The sequence below is a fragment of the Vanacampus margaritifer genome, chromosome 5 (assembly GCF_051991255.1).
Source record: "Vanacampus margaritifer isolate UIUO_Vmar chromosome 5, RoL_Vmar_1.0, whole genome shotgun sequence".
Classification (NCBI taxonomy): Eukaryota; Metazoa; Chordata; class Actinopteri; order Syngnathiformes; family Syngnathidae; genus Vanacampus; species Vanacampus margaritifer.
The window spans coordinates 17,596,218-17,622,119 of NC_135436.1; the positions used below are offsets into that span (position 1 = coordinate 17,596,218).

A 25,902-nucleotide genomic window follows, 5' to 3' on the forward strand; every position below is an offset into this window, starting at 1 on the left:
TACACACTGGACATAAAATTGCTTAATTTCGACAAATATCATAAATCATAAACAACATTTCCCAACATCACAACCAGGAGGTGTCGTATAACCCGGAAATGGCGTAGCCATTCGCATGGCTTCAGAGGCGGGAATTTCCTGTTACGTTTTTACGCATGTTAAGATGGAAAACTTGTAAAGTGCGGAGCACAGCAGGCCCGCTTGTACCACCTCAACTAACAACTGCATCATAATATGTGACGGGTCGTTGAAAAGTGTCACTGTAGCGACGAAAGGTGAGCTGAGAGCATACCTTAGGTCTTAGGAATTTTATGACTCGAGTTGTTTTGCTTTTGTGCTCTTCAGCCTGCTTTTTTTTTAAGGACAAGGTCCAATATCAAATGATTACTGTTTTTTGTCACATATAATTAAACTAACAATATGTGCAGTAGCAATTGTCTGCAGTGATGGAGGAAAGAGCCATCACTCTGTCCATTAACTGGAATGTTATCCAGTGATTCTCAACCTGGTTGTTTTGCCACGGTAGTGTGCCGTGACAGATCTTCAGGGCTATCAAATTTCACATTATATGTCAGAAAATTATTATTGTTACGACTATGCCTTTGTTCATCTATGTATGCTAGCGACATAAAGTGACAAGCAGAGCGTTTAAATGTTCTTCCATCAGATGGCTGAATGTACAATAAACCCGTGTACCCTCCTGTTGTCATTCATTCAACAGAAAAACTCATGGCTTCCAACCAGTCCAGTATGTCAGCTTTGTGTTCAATTAAATAATAAGCCCAGATTTTACGAGATCGTCATCATTTCAGCATTCAAACTTTTTATAAAACTTTTGTTTGGTGGTGTATCTTGAGCTTTAATTCAATAAAGGTTTGAAAACAAATATAGTATAACTAGAAATTATTGGACTAATAATGCAATCTAAACATCCTGTCATTGTGGTTGGACTCATCTGTTTACAGCGTTGTTGGCTACTTGAGGCACGATGAGTCTGGCTCTTTCTGATCTCTTGGTGTGCTGCAGGGGACTGGAGAATGACAAGGTTACAGAGAGGAAGGTACTGTAGTAACACCACCATATTAACATATTCATACAGTATGTTACCCTCAGATGTGTTTATAGTCCAGGACCACCTGACCCATTGTGTGTGTTCATTCTTTATGCATTCAGAAAGAAGCTGAACGCTTCAGACAGCTCATACGATCTCCAGAGATTGTGCAAGAACTTGATCGTATATCGGGGCCTAAAACCAAAGGCTCCAAACAACTTACATGGGATGCTGTTTTCAGGTATTCAGCTTCTATATTTCGTGCAAGTAATTCAGTATTCCCATTTTATATGGGGAGCATAAAGGGTGGTCCCTGCCGCTAATTGACCCCCCACCCCCAAATAAATGATTTACAGTATAATTGCCTATAGATGCCACAAGATGGCAGCAAAGCACTACTTTTGTAGAAATGAAGTTCTAAACCCACTTCAACATAGTTATTTGGCACCAAGATGCCTCAAGATAATGCCAAAGTACTGCTTTTGTCTATTTGAAGCTCCTCTTCTCACTTCAATCAACATAAGGTAGTTCATTGGCACCAAGATGCTGCAAGATGACGACAACTTTTATTGGTTTGGTTATTTGCACAAAAACTGAAAATACTGTAGGTGGCTGTGTTGATGGAATTTGACAAAACTAGTTGTATTATGTTAATCTGCCAGTATTCGATTGCACATATTCTTTAATTTCTGCTATTGAAGGTTTCTACAGCGATACCTCCAACGTGAGACTGAAGCCATGAAATCGAGTAAATCCAACGTCACAGCCACAACGCTGGCTCTCCGCCAGAAGAAGATGGCTGAAATGAGCAGTTTGATCAAATTTTTTGTACGCTACGCAAACAAACGTAAGGACCCTCTGTTGGCTAGAGGTAGTATAGGTACCTTTTTCCTATCAAAGAGCTTAGTATGGGTATGTTAGTTAAATTTCTGTTCAATGCGTGGCGGGTATTTGTAGCGTCCTTTCCTTTGCTATTCAGGTGGGCCTCGGCTAAAGTGCAGTGAGCTGCTTAAGCATGTGATTGAGGTTCTTCAAAATTCATACAGCTGTTCAGCCTACGGCAAAGACTACAGCAGCCTGCTCCTAAAGGAAATCCTGTCTGTTCGCAAGTACTGGTGTGACATCACCCCACAGCAGTGGCACAGTCAGTAGAAAAATGAATGGAAACCTAACATGTTTTAATTTTAATTTTTTATTTGTCATAGGAATTTATTAATGGTAAGGATCAATTGATGTTTGATGTTTGTTGAAGGTCTCTTGGACGTGTACAGCGGCTTGTTCATCTCCTCTTCCAAATCTATTAACCGCGTTCTTGTAAGTCGGGTCATCAACACGGTGGTGCAGGGCTGCTGCGTGCAGACTGATGGGTGCAACAGAAGCCTGTTTAGCTTCTTCTCCAAGGCATTGCTCAACGCAAGGTGAGTCATTTTACAAACCTTTGATCTACTGTAGTAGGTATCTTCTTTTTAGCAATGTTTACTTTATTACCTCTCAATAAACGCTGCACCTTAAATAGACACACACACCTTTTCTTCTATTTAGGGGAAAAAAAAAACACAAGATAGCTGTAATAACTTTTAATAGGACCTACTCCACCTTGGGTTTTGGTAAACTCCACAGCTGAGAGGCCCTGTATATAATTCTTTGTTTTCTCTTGTTCTCATCAGGCATGAGAAGCACTTGACTGTTTTGGAGCATGTCATCTCAGCACTGAACACCTTTTTGAAAGCTGTGGCAATGAACTGTCGGATGAGGGTGTGTCGACTGGGAGAGGAACTACTACCATCAATACTGTATGTCTGGGCCAACATGAGGCCCAGTGCTGCTCTCAAAGAGGAAATTGTGGAGTTCTTCAACTTGCAGATCTGTATCCACCATCCCGAAGGAGCAAAGACCCAGGACACAGGTCATTGGATTTAGTGCTTTTATGAAAATTAGCATTACATATGCATGTAGTCACCAGAAAACATTTTTTTCTTTGTTGATAGTATTTGGTTCAGAAGTGTAAGAAGAAAATATTCAACCCAAAATTATATCTCTTATTTTTTATCATGTGCAATATGATACTGTTTGTGTCTTTATTTTGGCTGCATGTACAATAGATTAATTGTAAATGTGTTATTATTCTACCATTTAGGTGCTCATGCTGAGGACTGGACCAGGTGGCGGGATTTGCTATACAACCTCTATGAAGCATTAGTGAAAGAAATTAGTCATATTGGTAGCAGAGGGAAGTACGTCACTGGTACGCGACGCATCGCCGTCAAAGACAACATCATCAAGCTCACAGCTGAAATTTGTCACCAGGTGCTACCTGACGTCAGCTATTGGATGAATTTCAATTAGCTTTACACGTAGGCAAATCATGTATTCACAAATTTTATTCTTTTTTTGTTTGCTTTAATTGTTAGCTTTTCAGTATTGACAGAGACTACCAGATCTCAGAGGCAACGCAGACCTCCAGCAGAGCCTCCCTGATGGCTGGTTCCCTCTGTGGAACACCAAGCAAGCGGCGACGAATTGACCTCAGTTGGGAGGTTCTTTTGGACCGCCTGCAACCTCAGTGTAGTGACTTTGATATCATCCCATGGTATGAAAAGTACAAAACACATTTTATTGCATACAACAAGATTTATTGAGAGAGAAAAAAAACACTTTTATGTTTAACTCTCAGGCTGCAGGTCACTAAAGCTCTCATATCGAAGTACCCATCTATGGTGCCCAGCCAAGCGATTGTCCCACTGTTATCAGTGCTGCACCAGCTCTTAGCTGAACACCGGAGAGGAGAAAGGGGGTCGTACGTGCTGCGCTGTTTACGAGAGGTAGCCCGATGTCAAGCTCATTTGCCCGAAAGGATCACAACGTACAAGCCAGAGCTGGAAAGACTATGGAGTCGGGTGTGGCCTCTGACACTGCGGGGTGTGAGCTCACCCCAGTTAGAAGCTCTCAGCCTAGACTTGCTGGTCTCCATTGTCCAAGGTGGACTGGTCAATATGGATAGAGAGTTCTGGAAGCTCTTTTCAGGATCAGCATGCAAACCTTCCCAGTGAGTCACTGCTTATTTTTATCCATAAATAAGATCCATCTGTCCATTTTTTTCTATATTGCTACTTAGACTGAGATGCAGTGGAATCCTAACTCATCTTTATTTATAGAGAACTTTAACAATTTAACAAAACTTTACCGAACACAGCTGTAACAAAGTGCTGCACATGAGATAAAAACATAGACCACAAAGAATAAAATAATATTAATACGGTGGTGCCATGAGATACAAATGATCCGATGGGCAGTGAACATATCACACTTCACAATAGGACATGCCCCACTGCAACATGATTGGCTGCTGTATCTAGTAGGGATGTAACGATATCCAAACATCACACTAAGATATTATCACGATGTGAAGGTGACAATACGATAATTATCACAATATTGTGGGGAGGTTTGCGATATAAAAAAAGGTCACAATATTGTAAAAAAAAAAAAAAAAAAAAAGCTCATACAAAAAAACACAATATTGTGCTTTTGTACATAACAGCAACGCATATAAGCAACATACTATCTCCAATAACACTTAATATTGAGGCACTTACTTGCTAATGCACACGCACATTGAGTTCCTTCACATATTGACTTGGTTCAGAAGCATATTACGTTCCCCTTCATCTGACCATTAGCATGGATTTTAAACTAGAAGGGCCAAAACATGCCTTGTAAAAATTTAACTGCACTGAAAAACTAGCCACCGAAGGGTGCTAGAACTGCAGATGTGCTGCTTTTAATATCGTGACATGACGACGAAGATATTGTGGCAGTTTTAATATTGCAATATCACAATATTGCCGTTGTTACATCCCTAGTGTCCAGGCAAGACTTAACTTGCTGTCAAGCAATAGTGTTAATCACTAATCACACTCCTCGGGTGTTTCTTTTTAGTAGCTCTTGACTGTGTTTTTCCCTCTAGGAGTGCTGTGATTTGTCTGGCCCAAGCTCTTCTGAAGTGTCCAGTCCCTAAGGACTATCTGGGAGTCCCAGATGGATCAGGGTCACCTAACCTGAAGGAAACCCTCATAGGATGGTTGTTGATGACAGATCAGAGTGACGAGATGGAAGATAGCTCCAAACCTCATCCTATCATTTGCAGGTTGCTGTTTCATTTTTCGTAGTCTTAGTTCCCTCCTCGCTTTTATGGTTCAGTCCTCTTAAGTTTTTCATTCTATTTTGGCCTCCCACAGTGATTTTCCTCACAATCTAATAGCAAACATTTTGGTGTCCTTGACCTTGAAAGACACCCGGGCTGGCCTGAATTTCCTTTTAGGTTCTGAGGGAGTAGAGAGGTGAGAAGAAGCATCCTCTCACACAATAAGACCAGAAAAAAAACATCAGAAAATTCAGCTTTCATTGAAGCATTCCAATTTCAATTATCCTTTCTTTTAGTGCTTTTTCTCAAGAGTCGACATCGCTCAATGTTGATAAGGATTTGGATGAGATTGAGAGATTGTACTTGCAGTTCAGCTTCAACACACAGTTGGCGCAAAGCAAAGGATATGACAAGAAGTTCAAGGTGACGTCAACAGATGGGCACTTCACGGCCGTCTCCAGTCACAGAGAGAAGTTGGAGCAGTCTCTTCTTTGCGTTGCCGACAACCTTCTTAACTGCTACTTTCCTGACGTGAGTATTAAAACTGCGCTCGTGTTTTGGTGCAGTCATCATAGTAAGACTTGCACTGATTACCTTCTACAGAGTCAGTCTACCCCTCCAGAGTGCCTGTTGCGCTGTTTTAGCCTGCTGACGGGTGTTCAAGCAAGTTACGTCTCCATAGGTTGCCTGACTGAGGATGAAGCAGGACGCTCCCAACTCTTCGCTAAAGCTAAGGTTGAGCATTCAAAGAATTTCAACTTTAAGTAGTCAGCCTCTAGTATTCCTGTCCTTAGTTAAAGTATGTTTTGTTTGAAGACCCTGGCGCAAGAGTTAAGTGGATTTGTTTCGAGCGTGAAAGTGAAGATGAGTGAAGAATTAACCATGACCACGCTGAGGTCTGTCATGAGACTGTGTACTCTTTCTGCCACAACAAAAAACAAGGTGATTTCAAAAAATATTGAATGTTTTAAGATTTCATTAGTTACAACTTGTTTGTTTTTTATCTTCTATTCAATAGGAAAATGTTTGCAAATTCTCCTCTCGTCTTTTCATAATGACTCTCCCGGCTAGTCTTGTCAGTGAGCTGGCAGAGATTAACAAAATTATGGTAAGAGACAACCTCCCTTTTATGTAAAGTGCTTGTCATAGATTCATTCACTAAGGATTCCTATATCTTCAGCTTAACAATGTTTCTCCGAGAGCTGCAGTTCTGGATGAAGACGAACCAATGGATAATGACTGGGAAATGAACAGAACTCAGCATGGAGACGATGATCCTCTGTTTGATGATGAGGAGTCCCATAGTGGGAGTCAGAGACCCAAAGGAGGAGATAGCAATGAAATATCAATTGGACCAGGTAAGAGGGAATCTCTTCAGTTACATGCATTCATTTTTGAAAATGGGTTTTATTCCACACCGCAGCAGCGTTAGCCTTCCGCATAAGCTTCTGGAAATTATTCTTTTTACAGGGCCACATTAAATAAACATACTAAGTCCATCCTAGGTGACAAAATGTTCTTGCTCAACAATGACAATATTAAGGTAAAAATGAACTAATCCATTATTGTTAATTCTTAGGTTTTCTGTTTCTAAATTGCTTCAAGATAGGATTAATCAACAATCAGTACAATACAATCAGCAGAATTCTTCAGTCATTTAATAAACTAATCAATTATTATACCCATCCTTATTTTATACAAATACTATTGGTGTGTATATATACATTAAATTAGTCTAACCACTCAGATCAATATTTAAATATGTCCTTTCTGTAGGTGCAAAAAGCTTGTTAGCGGAAGAGCATTTGGTCCACCAGGATCTTGCTCTCCTCGCAATCTTGGAGTTCTTGTGTGAGTGCGGTTCAGTCCAGCCCGTCCATGGCCAACTTTTTAAACCCCAGGACGTACGACGAAGGCTCTTGCTGCTGGTGGAGCAGATTGACCCTAGCAAAGCCCTGCATGTTAATATGGTAGGTATCATAAGGCTGTAGACATCTTAGCTTAAATGTTTGTGAGCACAAGCACTCGGAGTAAAAAAAAGGTTCATTTCTCTGTGCAGTATCTTGTCCTGTTAAAGAAGCTTCCTGCTGAGGACTCCCTCACTCCAGAGGAGTTTGACTCTCTGCTTCGTCCTCTGGCGTAGGGAAATCTTTTTTCCTTTATTTGCTTTGTTGTTGTTTTTAAAACTACTTTTGTTTGTAAAACACAAAACTGAAAGCTAATGCTATCATTTTTAACTAATGCACTTTGCTATCTTCACAGGGACCTGTGTTCTCTGTATCGCCAGGATCAGGAGATCTGTGTTGCACTTCTTATGGCTTTATTGCCCTCCATCAGGAGCTTGGGGAGAACCCACTTCATGCAATTGGAGATGAAACACGTGCAGGGCTCCCTCCTACAAGTGTTGTCAGGGTTCTGGTCTGTACTATATCATTGTGGATTTTTTTTAAAGGTGGTGTCTCTGTATGTGAAACATTTAAGGTTTATGCTGGTGTTCTGTTTTTAGTTACTTGAGCCAAACGGGGAAATGCACGGCCTCTGTCCGAGCTGCTTTAGTACGATCCCTGGTTGTGTTACTAGAGGTAAGACTTTAGAATGTATAGTATTGTAATTTTTGCCAAACATTACAATCCTTACAAGTCAGAAGACAATTCATTGATTTGATCTGTTTTAGCTGTAAGGGACAAATATTGCTACCACTTAGGTTCCTTAATATGTTATGATTCAAATGATCCCTTGTGCACTATGCCAGGCTGACCCATGTTGCACTTGGGCCATATTGAGTATCAGGACGCCTGAAAGAGAAGAAGACCGTCCAGCCTCTGTCATCCTTCCGTCTCTCCTTGCAGATTCCCATCACCAAGTCCGCATGCTTGTGGCAATGTCATTGGAAAGGTATAGTAAAGCATTAAAGCTAGCTCACTGTAGTCATTCACTTTGTAGTGACAAAGACTTATTTAGCAATCTAGATATCCAATCTTTTTCATTGTTGTGTTTTATATGCAGGTTGTTTCTGGACATGAGACCACACCATAGAGACAGGATAAAGATACTGTCGCACCAACAAACAGCCTTTGAGAACATCTACTTGAAAGCTCAGGAGGGCATGAGACCTGTGGTATGATACTTTGTTCCTATCACCCATTTGCTTTGAAAATAAAACGCATATATTTTACAATAATTTGTTGATATCATCAAATTCAGAAAAGCAACTCAACTGATGACGAGCAGGATGAGATTTTCAACCGTAAGGCCACCTTGCTGAAGAGTTTGTCAGTTGTGCTGTCTTGTAGTCCCGTCTGTGAAAAGCAGACCCTGTTTGCCCTCCTCCAATCTTACAAGGAAAATAATATCGAGGAGCACCTCATTAAGAAGGTAAAATACAAAAAATGTATTGTTTGTTATTTTAATCTGAAACTCTTACGCTATAGATGGATGAACCATAACAATCCAATGAGGGAATTTTAAGAACATTCAATTGGTTTAGCATTGTTTTTTTAACGTATGTATTAAAATGGAATTTGAGTATGCGTTATCATAACTGTAATTGTAGTAATTGTGTTGGATTAGAAGAGCTGTGTAATGAGTGAATTATAGATTTGTTATTGTAATGTTAGTTTGCAATGGTATCAGACTGTTATGAATACGATAACATTTCAGTTACCTTTATGGTCCTTTTAGAGAGTCAGCTTGTTAAAAGAAAACCTTTCAGTGTGATTCATGCCACTGCAGACTATAACCACACTAATAAATATTCTTAAACTTATACCATAATATAATTTGTTTCCCCAGTTCTTGTATCTCATTAGATTGTGCTGGTGTAATTTAGGCTGTGGCCATTAGAATTCCTTTGCAACAGTTTTGCTTCTGTCACAGATGTTGTGTAGTGTATCCAGAGAACTCGGCTACAACAACATGAAAACATTTGTCAGCTCTCACTTGTACTACCTGGTCGCTGAGTGGCTCTCCCAAAGACAGTCTGACGACAGCTACACGCTTGAATCTTTCCCTTTCACTCTACTTGACCATGGAACGCTCAAAGATTTCTATAGGTTAGAAAATCAAAACTTGAAAAATGGTTTTCACTAATATTAACAAGCATTCGTTTAACATATTTGGCCTGCTTGCAGCTCCTCCTACCAGGTGCTCATCCCGCACCTTGTCTTCCTAGATGACTTTGAGCAAGTGAAGTCCATTGGTCGGTATATCGAGAGGGACTGGACAGAGCTTCTGGCTGACTGTTTCCCCAAGATTATGGTCAACATCCTACCATACTTTGCGCTGTCTGGCCAGGATACACAGGTAGCACAACAGAGGGAGAAGGCCCACCGTGTGTACGACCTTCTCAAAGATGCAAACTGTTTGGGCAAACAGGTAAAGCTGAATTAATAGGCTGAAATTAAATTAAAATCTTACATTTGACTTCTTGTGCCAGTGAGTTTTAGCCACATTGTAATACATTCAGCATCAAATGCTTTCTCATGCAGAAAGATGTGATGATTAATGAAGGTCATATTTACTATACTACGCTTGACATTTTTTTGCCATAGCAAATTGACAGCCTGATCCACAGTAACCTACCAGAAATAGTTGTCGAACTGCTAATGACTCTCTATGAAGGGGGTGCCGCTGAAGAGGACAGAGGAGACTTGAAACGCTTTATAGGGTAAGGGTGTCAAACTGTTGATTTTTTTTATGTTGAGTTTTTTTTTTCCGTTTTTATTTTACATCCTCTAAAGTGGAATGCCCTACAATTTGTATTTCAGTCAACATTTTGGGGAAAATGTGCACAAAAACTCTGAGGTCAAACCATCACCATGCACAATGCCAAGACTTGAGAAAAAAACTTTAATGTGCTTGAGACTGAGAGGAACATCAAAGATCAACTTTTTTTTTTTGTCAAGCATTCCCAGAAAAGGCAAAGAGGAAATGTGTGATTACGAGGACTTATACAAGTTAATAGTAATACTTATACAGCTTATTGTGATACAGGAAAGCAATATATACACATATATTTCCTGGCTGCTTAATATAATATACTGTAACTAAAGAGATTTATGTAGCTGCTGTATATATTGAGCACTAGCTCACCCACGACCCTGATTCGGACAGATAGCTTTGGGAGAAACTGTTTTCAGAGGATGACCATTTGTTTCGACCTGCAGGTTCCACTATTCTTGATTATTCAGTTACTAAGTTGTTCATTTTTTATTTGGAATTAAGTAGTCAAGTTATTCTGTCCTTTTCAATATAAAGCACCAATGTAAATCTCTTCTTAGGGAATTGGACCCTGTCCCGAACCCACCATACTTCAGCTCTCTTGTCATCAAAGCTACGCTGGACTATCTGAGCAAATGCCACAGTGCAAACCATAAGTCCCTCGTAACCATTCTATCAAAAACTCCAGTAAGACGTTCTCGTCTGATTGAAACACTAATTATCCTGTTTATCATACTTTCTATGTATTATGATAAGCTGTCCCTTTTGTTCTAATCTTCCTCAGATATCTATTCAGAGGATTCTGCTGGCAGTTTGTGAAAAGGCAGCTGTGACAACTAACGGTTATGAACGTCATCGCATCCTCCTGATGTATCACCTCTTTGTCAACCTGCTACTCAGGGAGGTGAAAGACAGTCTTGGAGGAGCTTGGGCCTTTGTCCTTAGAGACATCATCTACACACTCATCCACCATATCAACAGCTCGCTGTTGCAAGCAGACACACACAGGTCAATCGATAATGTTACTCATGCTGCACATATAGTCATACTCTTCCACAATGTAACTGTATAAGAGTCTGAAAAGGTGACTTAATTTTGATTACATAAAATTGTGTAACAAAATCCTTATTTTTAGATTTTCTCCATTCACAGACCAATTCAGTGTGATGAGGTCTCCAGCCGAAGTTTGTCCTTGTGCTGTGACCTCTTGACTGCTGTGTGTCAGGCTGCTCTGCAGTTCTGTGATGGTGCTTTACTAGACTGTCACCTAAAGGTTATTGTTGGTACTCTCACTGCACAGGTGACCAGCCAGCCAGCTATCTCTCACCAGGTAAGGATTTCGTATATGTATATGTGTATATATATATATGTATATATGTAGTAATTATTCAATTTTAAAATAATTATTTATTGGTTTTCTCACTCTTGCATTATTTAGTTACCAATCTTGATGGCTTTTGAGTTCCTTTTTTAACTCATAGATTAAGTAATAAAAATTAAAAAGAGAGTGCCATTTGAAAAGCAGATAACATTTGTGCTCAATTCTCTACAGAACATGAGAGGGTCACAATACTGAATTGAGAAAAAGCTCTATGTTTGATGCAGTGAAGTTGTACACCACTGCACACAAACACTACAGTTTAAAAAAATCTATTTGTGACTCTTGTTCAGAGCCTTTCCTAGCTGACATTGAGCTGCCAGTCAATCGCAGTGCCAATGGGGTATATGTCACGAAGGAGGCGGGACTTCCTGTTTTTCACACATCAGCTTTGTTTCCGTTTCCTGTTTGCGATGTGTGGGCCGCATCCCAGTACTTGCGCCTCCGCTTTTGTGCCCCTCGGTTGCACGTTCCCGTCGACGGGTGCGAGTGTGTCTGTCTCAGTTGTCCGAAGCATTTCAGAGAGCGTGCGGTTGGGGGGGGGGGCGCTGGAGTGGGGGTGCGAGTGTTGAAACGCGACCATCAGTGGCCGGAAACAACGCTGGTGTGAGAAACCCGGAAGTTGGAAGTCTGTGGCATATACCCCATAATATACATCATGTTACAGGCATATTTCTTTAAGCAGCCTTTTGATACATATGATTTGATTATTGAGGTGGTCATAAAGTAATGGGTACTCTTGTTATATTTAGGAAGAGAACAAATCTGTTAAGTAAAAAAAAAACCTTTATGGTACATATATTGCAGAAAATGGGGTGGGGGATTACTATATGATTTATATTCATTTGAAGCAACCTCACCATTGTTTATGTCTCTTGTATCTCTCTAGGTGCTCAGTTTATTGCAATTTCTTGTGATAGAAAATAAACACAAACTGAAGGGAGCCATTTGCAAGTTGGAACCGTTTCCTGACCTGCCTGAATTCCAAGCGCTGCGTTCTGTTCAGAACAATCTCAAATACAATTCTGGGACTTTCACATTGAGACAGGTAACTATTTTCTTTCTGTAATGTTTTCACAGCAATAATTTGATTGCCTTGCTTTGTATTTCTCTGATGGAATGGCTGGACATACAGACTTGAGTAAATCTGTCTCTGTATTATTCTGTTTAACTGCCACACTATATTTTATGTACAGGAGATATCACACTTCCTGTCTGTGACACCCTCTGACTCATTACCACTGACCAGACTTGAGGGAATCAAGCAACTTTCCCAAAAACTGCATGACAACAAGGATGAGATAAGAGAGCTGCTCAAAGAGTGCCATGGTAGGACACCAGATGCATTTAGTGTTAATATTTCCTATTTTTATTACACATTTACCTCTAATACATTCTGTGTCTGCTCATACTTAGCTGAGCCCACCGACAGCATCCTGGTAAAGCTGGTTCTGAACCTGTTGCAGCTCTGTAAGATGGCAACCAAGCACCCTACTGGAGCTGACATTCTAGGTATATATATGTTTAAGTGTCTGGCAACAGCAAACCAACATGTTTTTCATATTCGAACTGTAACCTGTCTTCCAGAGGCAGCAGGAAGTAGTCTAGGAGAACTGGGACCGGTAGATCTCGCCACCATCGTCTTACTCCACGGCAGAGACCCCCTTTATGAAAAATCTGTGACTGTGTTCCCATCCACTGACTTGCAGTGGGTTTACATCGTCCTTAACTGCATAAACGATTCCCTCACTCACCAGTGGTAAGGGGTATTTTAATCTACGTAAATGTGTTAAAGGGAGATGTTTTATGACATTTATACTCTGGCAGTATTGACGTGAGGAAGGCAGCAACTCAGTCTGTGAAGGACATCCTTGCTACTCAGTCTGGAATCCATTTTTGGGAGCAGCACAAAGAAAGTAGAGACCCCATGTTGACATACCTAAATCCATTTCGAAAAGCCAATAAGAAGGTGGGTTTATGTCTAAAAATCTATTTTCTGTCATCCTTAGATTCCTGCTGTTTGACAAAATACACAGATGGTCATTTTTTTTCTACTTCCAAAAAATAAATACAAACACAATTCTCCCATACACATTACACTTGGCTTTGCTTTGACTTCAGCATTTTTACATAGAGTAGTGAAAAAAAAGTCATTTTTCTATATGTTTATTTGAAGATTAAAAAAACAATCAAAGCAAGTCATTGACCATTACTTTCCATTTTCTCAGGCATAGTTTATCTAAATTTAGGAATATAATTCTAATTGCTCATTTGAATACAATAGGCTCGCTGTGAATCGTGAACTTAAAAACAAAAGTAACAATGTTAGTAAACACACAAAATTTGAGTCACAGCCTTGACGATATATTTTGTAAATCTCAAAAACGCTATTAACTTGACTGCTTTATGTGCATTTTATGTTACCGGAGTGAATGCTATATTGAAATGATTATATCACTCTTTAGTTCTAAACAGAGCCATGTTGTTGTTAGACGCTAGCACTGACTGTTCCCATTGTCAGGCGGCTGCGGTGAGCGCTCAGGAAAGTTCGGAGGCCAAGGAGAAACTGGAGAACCCAAAAATTTGGATCCCACAGATGGGCGGCCACTCGGTCTGGCTGAAGTCTCTGTGTACTGCCCTTCTGGATAGCGGAGGAGTCAAATGTGAGGTTCTCCTACTGTCCCGACCACTTTGCCTGGTAAGCAGCCTGATACGCAAACTGTAACTTCCCTATACTTTTGACCAGAAAAGCGCCTTCGTTGTGTCATTGATTGATGTGGTCCTTCTCGGTCTATAGGTGAACTTGGACTGTTGCCAGAGGCTTTTGCCACTCATTATTCATTCTATCCTCCTGGATGACAGTCAGGGTTCATGGAGAGAGTTGCTCTCTTCCCATATCCGGGACTTCTTCAGTTTTTGTTCCAGAAGTGCTCAGGCCTCGAGCCGCTCCACCACACCACTCAACCTTGACTCCGGTATGACGATTTGACAGTGATTTATAATATATTTTGTTGTCATTAGCTTAAATTATTTATTTTGCAGAGACAGACACCGCCAGCCAAGGCTTGTACGACAAGGCATCTCTGCGTACCATGTTGGCAGTTATCGACTATCTAAGACACCAGCAGAGACCCCTGAGGTGTCATTATGTTTGTAATTATGTTGTACTTGTTAGCTAAAATTCTTTGTGACATTGTCATGTTCATTTAAAGAAAGCGTGAAATGAATTATTCTGTAATGAAGCCCACTGTCTAGTTTAAACATATCCTCCTATAAAAGTGAGCATTCATACATATTTGATTGCATTTTTCCTTGTGGAGGCAGCACTTCATCACCAAGTTGCTGATTTACATTTTGATCATTTATAGTGGATCAATGCGGGCACATGGAAATTCACATAGACCTGCTCACCCTTTCATCATGGCTGGGCACACTATAGAGACCCAAACTATTTGTATACAGTACCTTACTACTATGTCAATCTGCAGATGCTCATTCCATTTCATCCATATCCATGTTTTAGCAAGTCTTGTGGCACAGTGTGTGATTCCAACTTCTGGCTGGACCTGAACTACCTGGAGGTGGCCCAATCTGCTCAGTCATGCGCTGCTCACTTCACTGCTCTGCTCTACACTGAGATATATGTGGATAAGATTAAATCTAATTTGGAGGACAGTCGCAGGTATGTACAGTATATCATTTGTAATGAAGTCATTCGATTAAATCCCAGGAAGTTGTGAGTTAATACATTTTATCTCAATCGCGTTATTACTTGTGAGTCGGTGCATTACATGTTTCCACAGCTTATTTTGTCTTGTTGCATCTCAATTGAATGAGCAGAACCAAAGGCAGAGCAACGCGTAAGATCAACTTTGAGGAGAACAGCCAAAATATCACCATTTCTAGTCTGACTGAGAAAAGCATGGAGGACTCCAATATCAGTTTGCAGGTCAGCCATGTTTCAAATATTCCCCTTTCAAGGAACATTATTTAGATTTTCTCTTAGCCACATGATTTTTTTGCTCATTTAATCAATTTATCACGATAGAAGGACTGAATTTGGCTTGGTTTGATTGACATTTATGAACATAATCATAGGAACTGCTGATTGATGTCTACCGGAGCATCGGAGAGCCTGACAGTCTTTATGGCTGTGGAGGCGAAACAATGACCAGTCCACTAACAAGGTAATAAATAATCTTGTAATTTGGCATCCTTTTCAATGTGACATGTTCCCTGTTACCGAGTTACCAGACTCACAGAAGTCTGCCAAATCAATTATGCAGGATTCGAACATACGAGCATGAAGCTATGTGGGGGAAGGCTCTGACCTCGTACGATCTTCACTCAACCCTACCAGATGTCACTCGACAAGTGGGAATTCTTCAGGCAAGTTAAACAGACTGGGCCATGTCAATTTGGATACTCTTAGTCTCATGGGTCTTAATTTACACAGTGAGTTCAAGTAAGGAGATTATAATGGGCTGAAATACATATTACCAGAAACTAAATTTGAATGATGGTTTGAATTGTAATTGCTAAACTTGAATAATTGCATTGAAAAACTGAATTTGGTTTTATATGTTTCCGCCCACTAGCACACATGATTTATTTAATCAGCTCATCAGCATACCTGATAACGATCATGATCTTTAATATCAGGTGTGTTGGTAGGCGGAAACATCTAAAACCTTCAGGACTCCGGACATCGAGGACCGGAATTGGTGAACCCTGCATTAGAACATACAGTATAACACAAAAAAGTATTGCCAGAAAATGGAACGGTTGTTATAGTTACTAAGTGGAACAAACTCCACATTTTCTTCCATTTTTATTTCCTGTGGGTGTAATGGCCAAGTGTCCTAATGCTTTTATCCATGCAATGTACTGTACCTCTTGTATGTTTACTGTCGCTCACATTATGTATGTGTGACCCATGCAGGGCTTACAGAATTTTGGTCTGAATAGCATCCTCACCACCTACATGAAGGGTCTGGAAAGTGAAGGGGTGGAGTGGGGAGCTGAACTGAGGGAGCTCCGTTTCCAGGCTGCCTGGCGGAACACTCAGTGGGACTGCGATCTGTCTGAGAGGTGCGGAGAGGGAGAAGGGCCTTAATTGTAACATTATAGTGTTGGGTAACTTTGTATTCTTCATGAATGTCAGGAGTGACAAAATCAAGCCGGGTTTCCATGAGTCTGTGTTCTGTGCCTTGCAAGCATTGAGGGACAAGGAGTTCTCCATGTTTGATGATACTCTCAAACGTGCGAGGTGTGTTGACTTTTTAGACACTAATGTAATTGCACAATATCAAATGGTCAAAGAATTTGGATCTTTTTCCCCAGGGGTAGTGAAGTAGAGGAACTGTGCAAAGGCAGTCTGGAGGCAGTGTCCTCACTATACCCAACTCTCAGGAACCTGCAGAGCATCAGAGAGCTGGAGAGCATCAAACTGCTGTTCTCAAGGTAGTCGCAGAATATCAGCGCCAGTGTTAAGAATGTTAAAAATGCAATTTCACAGTTTTTTCTCCCATTGTTTATCAGGCCATTCTCAGAGCTGGCTGTGAAGAATGTGTGTAAGCAGTGGCGGCAGCACTCCCAGCTGCTCGCCAACAGTGAGTTTGCATTGGTGGAGCCCATCTTGGCCATTCGGTCTGTATCTTACAACACCCTGAGATCCAGAGCGGTGGACCACGACACAACTCGGTATCTCAGCTCAGCGCTTACCGACCACTTACTGGAGCTGTGCCAGCTAGCTCGTAAAGCAGGAAACACACAGGTACGTCCGCAGAAACTTTGATTGTTTGGCCACCTTCAAGTCACCAAGCTGCGCAATTCACTATGTTATATTTTGGAATGTTAAACCCTAATCTGGTTTATTCATATTTAAGCAAGATGGCGTTAGTTTTGTATTAATTTATAGTGACAGTGTACAGTATAATTGTGGTTGAGCATCAGCATTTAATCATCTTTTTTTGATCACCAATAAACGTTCATAATATTTGCCGCTTATATTGGTAACCTTCGCTGTAACTTTAGACTTTTGGTGTAAACTGGGCTTGATTTGAGAGGTGAAGCTACTTTCACAATGAGTTATGACAGTGGTTGACTGTAGCTCTCCTACGGTTCTCAACATGTTAACTCTTGTGTCCAGTTGGCGGAGCGAGCAGTGTTTCAAATGAAGGAGCATGGAGTTGAAGGACCTCGGCCATCATTACCAATATCACCGTGGCAACTGGAGGAAGCTCAGGTGTTTTGGGTAAAGGGAGAACATGGTCTGGCTCTAGGCCTCCTGAGACAGATGATACAGAAGCTTGAGGAAAAGGTAAGACAACTCCAAAAACTTTACACAACTTAACTTGCTCTTGATCACAATAAAAGTCTTACCATAGTTTTTGTTGTCGTCTTTTTGTGTATGTTAAACAGTTTGACTTCAATCCTGCTCTGGCACCGGTCTACACTGAGTGCCTCAGACTCTGTGGTAACTGGCTGGCTGAAACGTGCCAGGAAAGTCCTGGAGTCATTTTGGAGCAGTACTTAGAGAGGGTGAGAGCTTATCTGCATGTTTAATCACTTATCTGCACTCACGAGCAAAATAAAGCAACAATACTTGTACTATGTTATTCATAACCTTTTACCAGAGCTGTAAGTGTCTCTTTTTGTAATCTTCTCTTAGGCTGTTGAGGTAATTGAGGGTGAATCCGGAGTGCAGGACGCCCGGCTTCAGAATGAGGCCTTCCTGTCCCTGGCTCGTTTTTCAGACGCCCAGTACCAGAGCATTGATAAATACATGACTTCGTCTGAGTTTGAGAATAAGCAGGCCCTGCTGGAGAAGGCCAAAGAAGAAGTGGATCTAATGAAGGAGCGTAACGTGACAAAAAACAGGTTTGCACAACAACCTGTATTTTGTTTTCATTGTGTTTTATTTTATGCTCTGCATAGATAGGGACGAGCACTGTTGCCAATAGTGGGGGGAAAAGCGTTAATGATGTCTCACTAAATGGTTTGGAATTGCCTTTATTAACTGGTACCAAAAAGTAAAAGTACCATCGCTATACTGTTAACTATGATCCCAAAACAGTTTAATATCATTTCAAACTTATTTCACAACAGTGCACATAAATGGCTTACATTTGATTTGGTATTGACAAAAATGCATCATACATGTGAGATGGTGAGAAAGACTCTCCGTAACTTCTCTAATAACCCAGGCTAAACTTGGCTCCTCCCCGACTTACAAAGCTTGTCTCGGTCAAGAAGTATTACTTCAACATATGGACTTGAACCGATTACTGTACTACTTTTCTATTTAGATAGGGCAATTGATAGGAATGCACTTGTGTTTTCTCTGCATCCAGGTATACAATAAAGGTTGAAAGAGAGCTGGAACTGGATGAGAGGGCCCTTTCCAACCTGCAGGCAGACAAACAGCGCTTCCTGTGTAAGGCAATAGAAAACTACATACAGTGTCTGGAACAAGGTGAGGAGCACGACACATGGGTGTTCCGCTTGGCATCGCTCTGGCTGGAAAATGCTGACATTAAAGCTGTCAATGACATGATGAAGGTTTGTCGGTCAAATCAGAATTTCTTGCTTGTAAAAGTTTTTGGCCCCTCCTGGTGTATGCGTCTCTTGGATTAATCAGACTCATCGTCATTCTTTCAAATGTTGCAGAAAGGAGTGAAGAAGATCCCCTCCTACAAGTTTCTACCTCTCATGTATCAGCTTGCTGCCCGTATGGGAACCAAGATGGCTTCTGGAAGAGAGGATGTGGGCTTCTATGACGTCCTTAGTGAAGTGAGACATTACTCTTTCTGAAGCAGATGATTCAATGATTCTGTTCTTGTGGGGGAACATGCATGACCTCTGTTGCGACCTTTACACGTTTTTGTCTCCTCACAGTTGATCTTCCGCTCTTGTCTTGAGCACCCTCATCATACACTGTTTATCATCTTTGCCCTGGTCAACGCTAACAAGGATGAAGAGTTTTGTAGTAGTCGGATGACAAAGACTGCTCCACGGCAGTCATCGCCGTTTGACATGGTAGGGATCACAATGAAGGGAGGAAACCTAATTAATGATTTTAAAAATATAATACATATGGTAATAGGAGTAGTGCGTTCAGTTACCAATAATTCATTTCTACAGAGATACAGAGGGTTTGAGGCACGCTGTTGTCATATTTATGAATGAAATACGATGACATCCACCACACGTATTCACCGACCTCACCTTGATCAATTGTTCAAAAAATGGCATGCTATTAGTGGGTTTTTGCTATTCATGGGCCGGGCCAGTTCCTAAGCCATGCGAATGGCGGTGGTTGACTGTCGAGTAAAATATAAAAGTAAAAAAAAATAAAATACAGTACAGTAATTTCTGGACTTTAAGGTGCTACTTTTTTCACTTGCATTTGACCCTGCGGCTAATACAAAGGTGCTGCTTATCCATCGGGATCACAAGGGGGCGCACTATAAAGGAAGCACAAGAGCGTCAGGCAGAGCAAAACAAACAAACAAGTGAGCCCAAATACAGTAGGAGAGACAGAACGAGAGCGAGACAATTCGCGCCCTCATTATGGAAAAGAAAGTAGCGGGAACCCGGTGCGGTAATATTAAAACATCTGCGACTTACAGTCGGGTGCGGCTTATATGTGTAATAAACTCGAGTATTCCCCAAATTTAGCTAGCACGGCTTATAGTCAGGTGCGCCTTCTAGTCCAGAAATTACTATAGATATATTAGTCCATCTTCTTCTCAAATCGGTGATCGGTTATCTTTTTTTTTTTTTTTTCATACTCGTTGATCAGTGATCGGTCGAAAAATCCTGATAATGTAAAGCCTACTGTACATACAGGCTGTACACCATTTATATAGGCCTTATCATACATTTGACACAGGTTGTTCTTAATGCTACCTTTGTGTTGTAAATGTAAACATTTATCCTCACTTGTTGTCTTTTCAGATTCAGTCTGTGTACAGTTGTTTGAGAAAAACAAATACATACAGTATATTTTGCCTTACAGGAACGTTCAGATGTGGCCCTAAAGATCATCGGTGCCATCAGGAAAACGAGAGGTGATATGATCCGGGGTATCGAGCGACTGTGTGACGCTTATATCACACTTGCTTATCTGGATGCCAGCAGGCACAAGATGAGCAAGAGTGAGTAAAACAGTGAGACATACGAGACATATTTTCACTAATACAGTAATTCCGGTAGACAGCATTTCACTATCCTTCGTGGATATAGACGACACTTTTGTAATGTCTAGATTACAAAAGTCTAGTAATGTCTAGATTGTCACTGATTCCCGTTTTGTATCATTCATTACAGAGGCAATTCCCATTCCAGCGGATCAGCCCATTCATCAAATAAAAGACATGGATCAAGTTGCAATTCCAACTGTTGAGCTCAAGGTGCCGATATGTTTTGGATTTTGAATTATTTTAATTTTTTAGGAAATAGAATAGAAATAGAATGATTTTAATTGTATTTTTTTTACTAATATTGTCATATAGCTTATGCTGTAAAGGTAATATTTTAGCATTGAGTGCAAAAATATGTTCCCATTGAGTACCGTTAAATTTTTGTTACCTTGATATATTCATTTAAAAAACAACAGTTTTTAGGTTGAATTCCTGTTTTTTAAACGATGAACCCTTCAAGTTGCATAGGTCTACTATACACCATTTTTTACTCGAGAATAATTTTTGCCATGACCACACTTTTTATTATTATTTTTTTTTTATTTATTAATTTTTTTTACAATTTAACTGTTTGAATAGGTTGATCCTACAGGTCGCTATGATGATGTGGTTACCGTCCATTCCTTCATGCCTCATTATCACCTGATTGGAGGAGTCAACCTGCCCAAGATCATAGACTGTGTCGGCTCTGATGGCAAGAGCAGGAGGCAGCTGGTCAAGGTGAATGGATGTTTATTTGCTAGGTGTGTGTGCGCTTCAAGCTCATTTCAATCTGGCTTTGATGTTCTGGTTAAGTAGGTTGCCAGTACAAATAAGTGCAAATGTTTTTTTTTGTTTTTTTTCCCTGAACATTTATTCTGGCTTAGTCCCATGCACTCATCTGTTTGATTGGTGACGTCTCTCTTTTTGCCTTCTGTTAATAATTAATGTGTTTCTGTGTGCAGACAAACACTAAGTTTGCAGATCACAAATAGTTTTTCGCACCTTTGTCATCAATAGCAGGGTGTGTGTTTTTAAATTTGTGAAAAACTTAAAAGCTAATCATTTACTATTTGACACAGTCATAAGGAAATGCACTTCTAGTATTTTCTTGTTCAATTGTAAATTACTTTCTAATGTACTATTTTGTGTATTTTCTATCGTGAGCAAACAAGAATAATTTATAATCATGGAAACACATGATAATCAGACTTATCTCAGTTGTATCAGCGTCTCTCTTTGTGAACAGGGTAAAGACGACCTGCGACAAGATGCGGTGATGCAGCAGGTGTTTAGCATGTGTTCCATGTTGCTGCAGCGCAATATCGATACTCGCAAGAGGAAGCTCAACATCAGAAGATATAAGGTCACACACTTTGATAGATCTGTTTAATATTTGAGCCTCATTATTCACAGATAATTCCTTTCTTTTCAAGATGCAGAGGCTCTCGTACATATTAGTTTTTCATTTGCTCCCAGTGAGTGACTCTCATCAATGGTATAGAAAATGGGTGGATGTTTTGTGTAGGCAAGTGATTGACTATGACTTAAAGGGGAAGTCAAGCCCAACATTTTCTTTACAATATGTTCTATGCAGCTCCACTAGTCCTGAACACTGTAGTCCGGGTAATATTGTGTTTTTGGATTATGAATGAAGCAGTAAAATCCACCTGTTTTTATCCATCACAGGGTGCAGCCATTTTGCCACTTGCTGTTGACTGAAAATTACATCACATTTGCTCATTGCTCAGATAACGACCACCTGTTTGGTCATGTGACGTACGCAAGCTGAACTGTGATTGGTCATTACCTGAGCAACTGTTATGCCATTTTCAGTCGACAGCAAATGGCCACCCCATGAAATGGATAAGAATTTGAGGATTTTTCTGCTTAATTAATTTTCCACAAATGAAAATATTAATCAAAATAACATACAACATATTTTTGTACGGATCATTTTTGGGCTGACTTCACCTTTTAAGTACAAATTCAGGTTACATCACCACTGCAGGATTAGAAACCCATCATAATTAAAGGACCTGCTGTACTTCCTTCAGCCATTTTTAGAGGGGAATAATGATTTTATGCTCCTTTCAAGGTAGTGCCGTTCTCCCAGTGCAGCGGGGTTCTGGAATGGTGCTCCGGTACGGTTCCCCTCGGAGAGTTCCTGGCAAATCCTGTCAAAGGGGCCCACAAACGATATCGACCTGAGGACGTGTCCAGCCTTGCCTGCCGCAAGAAGATGATGGTACTCCTACCACACTGAGAAGCACTGGTTTACAGTAGTGGAAGAGCAATTAACTGTTCTGTTTGTCAATATGTTGCTAGCGTAGATCTATACATAGATAGAGATACGGTACATATTTTGTGGTAAATTTTCGGACCACTTAAATTTTATATTGGACAATTTTTTCTGCCACACTGGTTGAGCTTTCCTGGAGCACAAAAGTGCTACAGCACAGTGGTTGGAAATCACCCATCTAGAGTTTATGGTTGTCACATAATTTTTAAATGACTAGTAACATGCATTGCAGCAAAATAAATGTCGCTTTGCTAATGAAGGTTGTCATTATAGGAGGCGAAGGGGTTTGACGAGAAGCTGCATGCTTACATGGAGGTGTGCAAAAACTTCAAGCCCGTTTTCAGATATTTCTGCATGGAACGCTTTGTGGACCCCGCAGTGTGGATGGAAAAGCGGCTGGCCTACACCCGCAGTGTGGCCACTTCCTCTATCGGTACTCAAAAACAAACCTGACCTTCATATTCAAACAACCGTGTCTGGTTCCATGAACATTTTAAAGCAGTTTATCATACAATAACTAGCCCACATCCACATGGATGTAGTAGCCTCAGTAAAATCTCTTATTAGCTGTGATGTCTTGAAATTGCGGGTGAATGATGTGACTGATTTGTGAACAACAGTCGGATATATCGTTGGCCTCGGTGACCGACACATTCAGAACATCTTGATTGATGAGCAAACTGCTGAATTGGTGCACATTGACTTGGGTAACATCTTCATCATTACTACCATAAGCATCATTCAAAGTGCAACACTGTGAACACTTTGGCCATGGTCCTGCTTTATGGTTGTGTGCAGGTGTGGCTTTTGAGCAAGGCAAGATTCTGCCCACCCCTGAGACCGTCCCCTTCAGACTCTCCAGGGATATTGTGGATGGGATGGGAATCACTGGAGTGGAGGGAGTTTTCAGGAGGTCAGGAGCAGGGTTATTATAGTTTTGGAATTTTCATTATAGTTATTTTTTATTTCCTTAAATTCGTTTTGTTTTTTTAATTTAGTTAGTTAGTTTTAATTAGTTTTCAGGGCTGCTCTGTTAGTTTTTATTTAGTTTTAGTTAGTTTAAAAAAGAAAGGTTAGTTTTACTTTAATTTGAGTTATTTTTAGTATTAGTTTTCGTTTTTAGAAAATATTGTGTATTACTTGTGTGCAATATTTATTAAATACCATGGTAAAATGAAAAAATAAATGCCATTTTTTACCTAGTATTGCGTTTCGGCTGAATTAAATGAAAAAGCAGGCAAGGCGAGCCATTAGAGCCAAAAGTCAAATGCAAAATTGGCACTTGGGAGTGACGTCATCTGAAGGTGCTTTTCTATTGGCTGCTGATAAATGACGTCACGTCTGTGCGACACTGCCAAACATCCTTATTCTGATGAATATTGAAATAAATATACTTAAATCACGTAAATCAAATAAAAAATTTGATTAAATTAAAATCAACCCCACAGGCTCATTTCTTAAATTAAATACCAAAGACGAAAACTAAGGAAATTTTCACTATAATTATATTTAGTTTTAGTTAGTTTTGTAATTTTAAAATGTAGTTTCAGTTAATTTTCGTTTATGAGAACAAAGCATTTTCGTTTTTATTTTATTTCATCACCGAAAATGTTTTTTTTTTAGTTTTATTCATTTAGTTAGTCTTAGTTAACTAAAATAACCTTGGTTAGGAGGGAGGGAGGAAACGGTCATTGTAGTTTCAAATGTGACTAGTGGAGATTGTTCTAGGTTTCTTTTTTAGTAGAATAAGAATAATATTTGTATTTGTGCAAAGAAGCAGCACACAAGAATAATTAACTACTTGAATACCCTTTTCAAAAAAAAATTATATCCTCAAAGTTGAATAATTTCCATAATTCCATTCAAAAAGTCTATTTTTACGTGATTTGGGCAGGATTTAACAAAAAACTTTGTAGAAATTACCATTACCAAGTGTTTTGCATTGGGGGGGATGGATGGATAGATGCATTGTATTTTCAAAATAAAAGGTCAATCTTCAGCACCTTCTCGTGTGCCGTGGCATTGCCTGGGGGTCCTGGAAGCCCAGGCTTTCTTGATGCTTGCTGCCATCTCTTTGATTTTGGGTCTAGTGGCCCTCGTCATCCTGTAATACAAGACAATATGTCAAATTAAGTTCAATGTAATGTTCTTCCTTTCTAGATGTTGTGAGAAGACCATGGGGGTCATGAGAAGCTCTCAAGAAGCTTTGCTGACCATCGTGGAGGTACCACAAAAAACTTGCCCGCACCCCGCTGCTGGCTTTTTCCTTATTAAAATGTGTCCAGTGTCTCCTTTAGTGACACGTTAGTCCCTTGTGATTTATGTGTCCCCGTGCATTGTGCGTCGTGCAGGTGCTGCTCTACGATCCCCTTTTTGACTGGACCATGAACCCCCTAAAAGCTTTCAACCTGCAGCATGACGAGCAGCAAGAGCTCAATGCCACTCTCACTTCAACCATGGGAGGGGACGACTTGGACAACCACAATAAAAACAGGTGCGGAACACTTTCTCATTTACGTTATTGTGGGCAGCCTAAGGCGCACCTGTGCAATAAATGGCGGTAACACCAGATACTGACAAGTTTTATGACACTCTCCCGCAGTGACAGCCAGAGCTTCAACAAGGTGGCGGAGCGAGTGCTGCTGCGACTGCAGGAGAAGCTGAAGGGAGTGGAAGGGGGCACGGTGCTCTCCGTGGGCGGCCAGGTCAATCTGCTCATCCAACAGGCCATGGACCCCAAAAACCTCAGCAGGCTCTTCCCAGGCTGGCAGGCCTGGGTGTAGATGGCACACCAGAACAGGTTCTTACATTAACTCTTATGTTCATTTTTACATTAAAAATGAAATCTGTTTTTTATGAAGGTTGCAAACATGCTTGAAAGTTGTTGTTTTTTCTCTTTTTTTCTTATTTTTACATTCTTCACTGCAATTTGGATGTTTTTAAGTTGACTTATGTTGGCTTTATTGATGCTCCTATTACTTTGTAATTATATGAAATGTAGCTGAAATAAAGCAAACTGAAAAAAAAGAAACCTTGATATTTGGTGTGTTTGCACTGCACTCAAGCATAGCACTGAGTGTTTAGACAAGTGAACAAAGATTGTTGTGGGCTGAGGTGGAAAAC

The 25,902-nt window shown here is 40.3% G+C and overlaps 1 protein-coding gene across 3 annotated transcripts; it reads left to right on the forward strand.

Annotated features, from left to right (window-relative positions):
• Positions 1–144: 144 nt before the first annotated feature.
• On the forward strand, positions 145–25,810 carry atm (ATM serine/threonine kinase). 3 transcript variants are annotated; one of them, XM_077566033.1, is made up of 63 exons: positions 145–275; positions 966–1,060; positions 1,174–1,292; positions 1,753–1,898; positions 2,031–2,195; positions 2,304–2,469; positions 2,719–2,957; positions 3,189–3,358; positions 3,463–3,641; positions 3,726–4,097; positions 5,019–5,198; positions 5,290–5,391; positions 5,492–5,726; positions 5,799–5,930; positions 6,012–6,137; positions 6,214–6,303; positions 6,376–6,553; positions 6,972–7,165; positions 7,255–7,334; positions 7,458–7,613; positions 7,702–7,777; positions 7,948–8,090; positions 8,202–8,313; positions 8,400–8,570; positions 9,072–9,247; positions 9,326–9,569; positions 9,746–9,861; positions 10,475–10,601; positions 10,699–10,922; positions 11,067–11,244; positions 12,182–12,340; positions 12,489–12,621; positions 12,709–12,804; positions 12,880–13,051; positions 13,120–13,261; positions 13,814–13,990; positions 14,090–14,267; positions 14,335–14,431; positions 14,816–14,974; positions 15,133–15,241; positions 15,391–15,479; positions 15,579–15,681; positions 16,235–16,383; positions 16,457–16,561; positions 16,636–16,755; positions 16,834–17,068; positions 17,444–17,614; positions 17,716–17,835; positions 17,966–18,174; positions 18,648–18,855; positions 18,964–19,086; positions 19,192–19,332; positions 20,315–20,453; positions 20,626–20,708; positions 21,078–21,218; positions 21,727–21,843; positions 22,576–22,725; positions 23,053–23,212; positions 23,400–23,486; positions 23,578–23,692; positions 24,940–25,003; positions 25,131–25,273; positions 25,382–25,810. In XM_077566033.1, exons 2-63 carry the CDS (start codon positions 989–991, stop codon positions 25,560–25,562), a joined length of 9,243 nt encoding a protein of 3,080 aa, XP_077422159.1. In that variant the 5' UTR covers positions 145–275; positions 966–988; the 3' UTR covers positions 25,563–25,810. The 3 variants fall into 3 exon arrangements, with proteins under 3 accessions (XP_077422159.1, XP_077422160.1, XP_077422161.1); XM_077566034.1 differs by having other exon boundaries at positions 20,315–20,366; XM_077566035.1 differs by lacking the exons at positions 6,972–7,165; positions 7,255–7,334; positions 7,458–7,613; ... (41 more) ...; positions 25,131–25,273; positions 25,382–25,810 and having other exon boundaries at positions 6,396–6,503.
• Positions 25,811–25,902: the final 92 nt, after the last annotated feature.